Here is a 3,097-nt window from a genome sequence, read left to right as displayed (position 1 = left end):
ACGAATTGGTTTCCTACCAATTCAACCCTTAGTTTGTTTGATGAAATTAATCTGGGTTGTGCAAATAATTATTTATATATATTACATTACACCAATTTACACTAAAATTAATATATACCAAGTATACACATATATTTCTAATTTATACAGTTTTTAACAAAATTTTCATTATATCTATTATTTATTTTTTTGCAAATTTTCTATATATTTTTTTGAACGGCGATGTTAGTATATGTCTGAGATTGAATCCATAACCTTCTGGTTAGAAATTCCTAATTAAACACCTTATTAGCTGTATGAGCTAGCCTCAAATTTTCCGTACACTTATTATAGTAACTTTATCAATTATATTATTAACCAATATCAATAAATATAATAAATCAATATCATTTTACTATATCACATAATATTGCAAATAAAAAATATTATATTTAAAATATAATAATACAATTAAATTAGTTAGAGATATATAAGCTCAAACTTGAACAAAAATATATTGATGGAAGTTTAACACCAAAATGGCTTAATAGAATAATACAACATCAAATATGTAGTGTTATTTTGTTCATTTATTTATACTATTTTGATGCAACAAATGATTTTGTGCAAGAGTAAAATGATACAAAAGATAATATAAAAAAAAATGTATTTAGAAATATTCTTATGTCATGTACGAACCGTCTCATATGAATACTATAAAACAAAGTCAAATCTCATATGCTATTTGATGCACTCTCATAATAATACTCATTTTAATACATACATTTACATAAGGGAAATCAAATCGATATATTGAATCAACCTATGAAAATAAAGTCAAATACATTATGCTCATAAAAAATGACATTTGGAGATGAGAAAAAAAATATTTTGTATCAAAGTAAAATGATATAAAAATGATATTTGAAGATGTCCTTATGCCATGATGGTGTATCAAATAAGTATCTCATATAAATACTAAAAAACCAAGACAAATCAAATATGCTCATATTATACTTTTTTCATTTTTTGAATGCCTACTTTTACTCGATGCACTCATAATAATACTCATTTCAATGCCTACGTCTACATAAGTCAAATCATATATGCTTACTTGCTTAGTATGATACTATTTTTAATGCCCACATTTACTTAATGCACTCATAATAATACTCATTTCAATACCTACATCCATATAAGTAAAAGGGAAATCACATATGGTCATAATAGTCAACAAAAAGGTTCCTTAATAAGGATAACAAATAAATAAATAAAAGAAAGAAATAAAAAAAATCCAATACCTACATCCACATAAGTAAAAGGGCAATCACATATGCTCATAATAGTCAACGAAAAGGTTCCTTAATAAGGATAATAAATAACTAAATAAAAGAAAGATAAAAACGAAAAAAAGGTCCTACCGGGAGTCGAACCCAGGTCGCTGGATTCAAAGTCCAGAGTGCTAACCACTACACCATAGAACCTTATATATTAACGTTTTCGATCTTAATATCTACATATACAATGGCAGAAATTCAAATGACCACCTATGATATCGTCATCTTCGGAGCATCTGGTTTCACAGGCAAGCACGTAGTTAGAGAAGCTCTCAAGTTTCTTTCACCGAATTCGCCGCTCAAATCACTTGCCTTAGCCGGTCGGAACCTTTCAAAACTCTCCGAAACACTAAAATGGGCTTCCAAATCTCCCCCCACCCTCCCCCTCCTCGTTGCTGACACCTCTGACACATCCTCTCTCCGCCGCATGGCTTCCCAAGCTAAGCTTGTCCTTAACTGCGTTGGCCCTTTTCGACTTCACGGTGACCCGGTCGTCGATGCCTGTGTTGAAGCCGGATGTGATTATTTAGATATTTGTGGTGAGCCGGAGTTCATGGAGAGGATAGAGGCCGTTTACCATGAGAAGGCGGTGGAGACCGGCAGCTTGGTGATTTCAGCTTGTGGGTTTGATTCTATTCCAGCTGAATTCGGGTTCATGTTCAATTCCAGGCAATGGGTTTCGCCGGCAGCTCCTAATCGGGTTCAAGCCTATCTACAACTTGAATCTGATAAAAGGATGGTTGGAAATTTTGCCACGTATGAATCTGCAGTTTTGGGGTTCGCTAATGCTGATAACCTCATCAAGTTGCGACGATCAGGACGCAGAAGAGCTCGACCTTCGGTATGATAATGATACAGAAGTCATCGTTTTGTGTATTTATTTATACTCTGCTCTTGCAATTTTTTTTCTCAGATTCCTGGTTATGCTCCTACAAAAGGATCGATCATAGAATACCAGAAAAAGCTCGGACTTTGGGCCCTGAATCTCGCATCCGCCGATGCCACTGTTGTTCGCAGAACACTCTCGATCCTTACAGAAAATCCCACTGGTCTTCATGGAGTGAATGAGGATCCTAAAGTGGCAGATAAAAGAATCGCATTTTGGTCCATAGTAAAACCTGCTCATTTCGGAGTAAAGATTGGCAGTAAGAAGCTTCTGGGTCTCCTACCATGGATCGCAATTGGGTTGTCGCTTATGCGGTTGTGCGGATCCTCTCTGGGTAGGTGGTTTCTGTTGACATTCCCTTCAGTTTTCAGTCTTGGAGTTTTTAGGAAGAAGGGTCCAACCAAAGAGGAATTGGAGAGTGCTAGTTTTAAAATGTGGTTCGTCGGCCATGGATTCAGTGATGCGAATCTTGCTTCTCAGAGAAACGCAACGCCTGATACAGAAATTATTACGAGGGTGACGGGGCCTGACGTTGGGTATCTCACAACTTCGATCATTCTGGTTCAGTGTGCGTTGATTATTTTGGAACGACGGGGAGATCTTCCGAAAGGCGGCATCTTAACTCCTGGAATCGTTTTTGGCCCCACTCATCTTCAAGATCGACTACAGGAGAATGGTGTTTCCTTTGATTTGATTTCAAAGACTCAGTTCTATACATGAATTGGATGCTTTTCTTATTAGTTTTACTTTTAGTCTTTTAGATGCAATAAAATGAGGTAGCAAGGCCATCTATGTACCCGTAGTCCCTATATAAAAAAATGAAAACAATCTTTGTAATACCAAAGTCATTTTGTATGAGTTTCATTATATAATAAAAGATATTATTATTTTACAA

General features: G+C 35.1%; 1 protein-coding gene and 1 non-coding gene across 2 annotated transcripts; one reads left to right on the top strand and one right to left on the bottom strand.

The window, feature by feature from the left end:
* Window positions 1-1,391: 1,391 nt before the first annotated feature.
* TRNAQ-UUG (transfer RNA glutamine (anticodon UUG)) lies at window positions 1,392-1,463 on the bottom strand. Its single transcript has one exon. It is a non-coding gene; the product is annotated as a tRNA-Gln (tRNA).
* Window positions 1,398-3,097, top strand: LOC145160452 (putative mitochondrial saccharopine dehydrogenase-like oxidoreductase At5g39410). Its single transcript, XM_079079646.1, has 2 exons — window positions 1,398-2,157; window positions 2,230-3,097. Exons 1-2 carry the CDS (start codon window positions 1,504-1,506, stop codon window positions 2,920-2,922), a joined length of 1,347 nt encoding a protein of 448 aa, XP_078935772.1. The 5' UTR covers window positions 1,398-1,503; the 3' UTR covers window positions 2,923-3,097.

This window comes from Lactuca virosa, chromosome 2 (genome assembly GCF_052849685.1).
Source record: "Lactuca virosa cultivar CGN04683 chromosome 2, Lactuca_virosa_CGN04683_v6, whole genome shotgun sequence".
Lineage (NCBI taxonomy): Eukaryota > Viridiplantae > Streptophyta > Magnoliopsida > Asterales > Asteraceae > Lactuca > Lactuca virosa.
The sequence above is the reverse complement of the archived record's forward strand: the minus strand, read 5'-3'. Positions and strand labels throughout refer to the sequence as shown.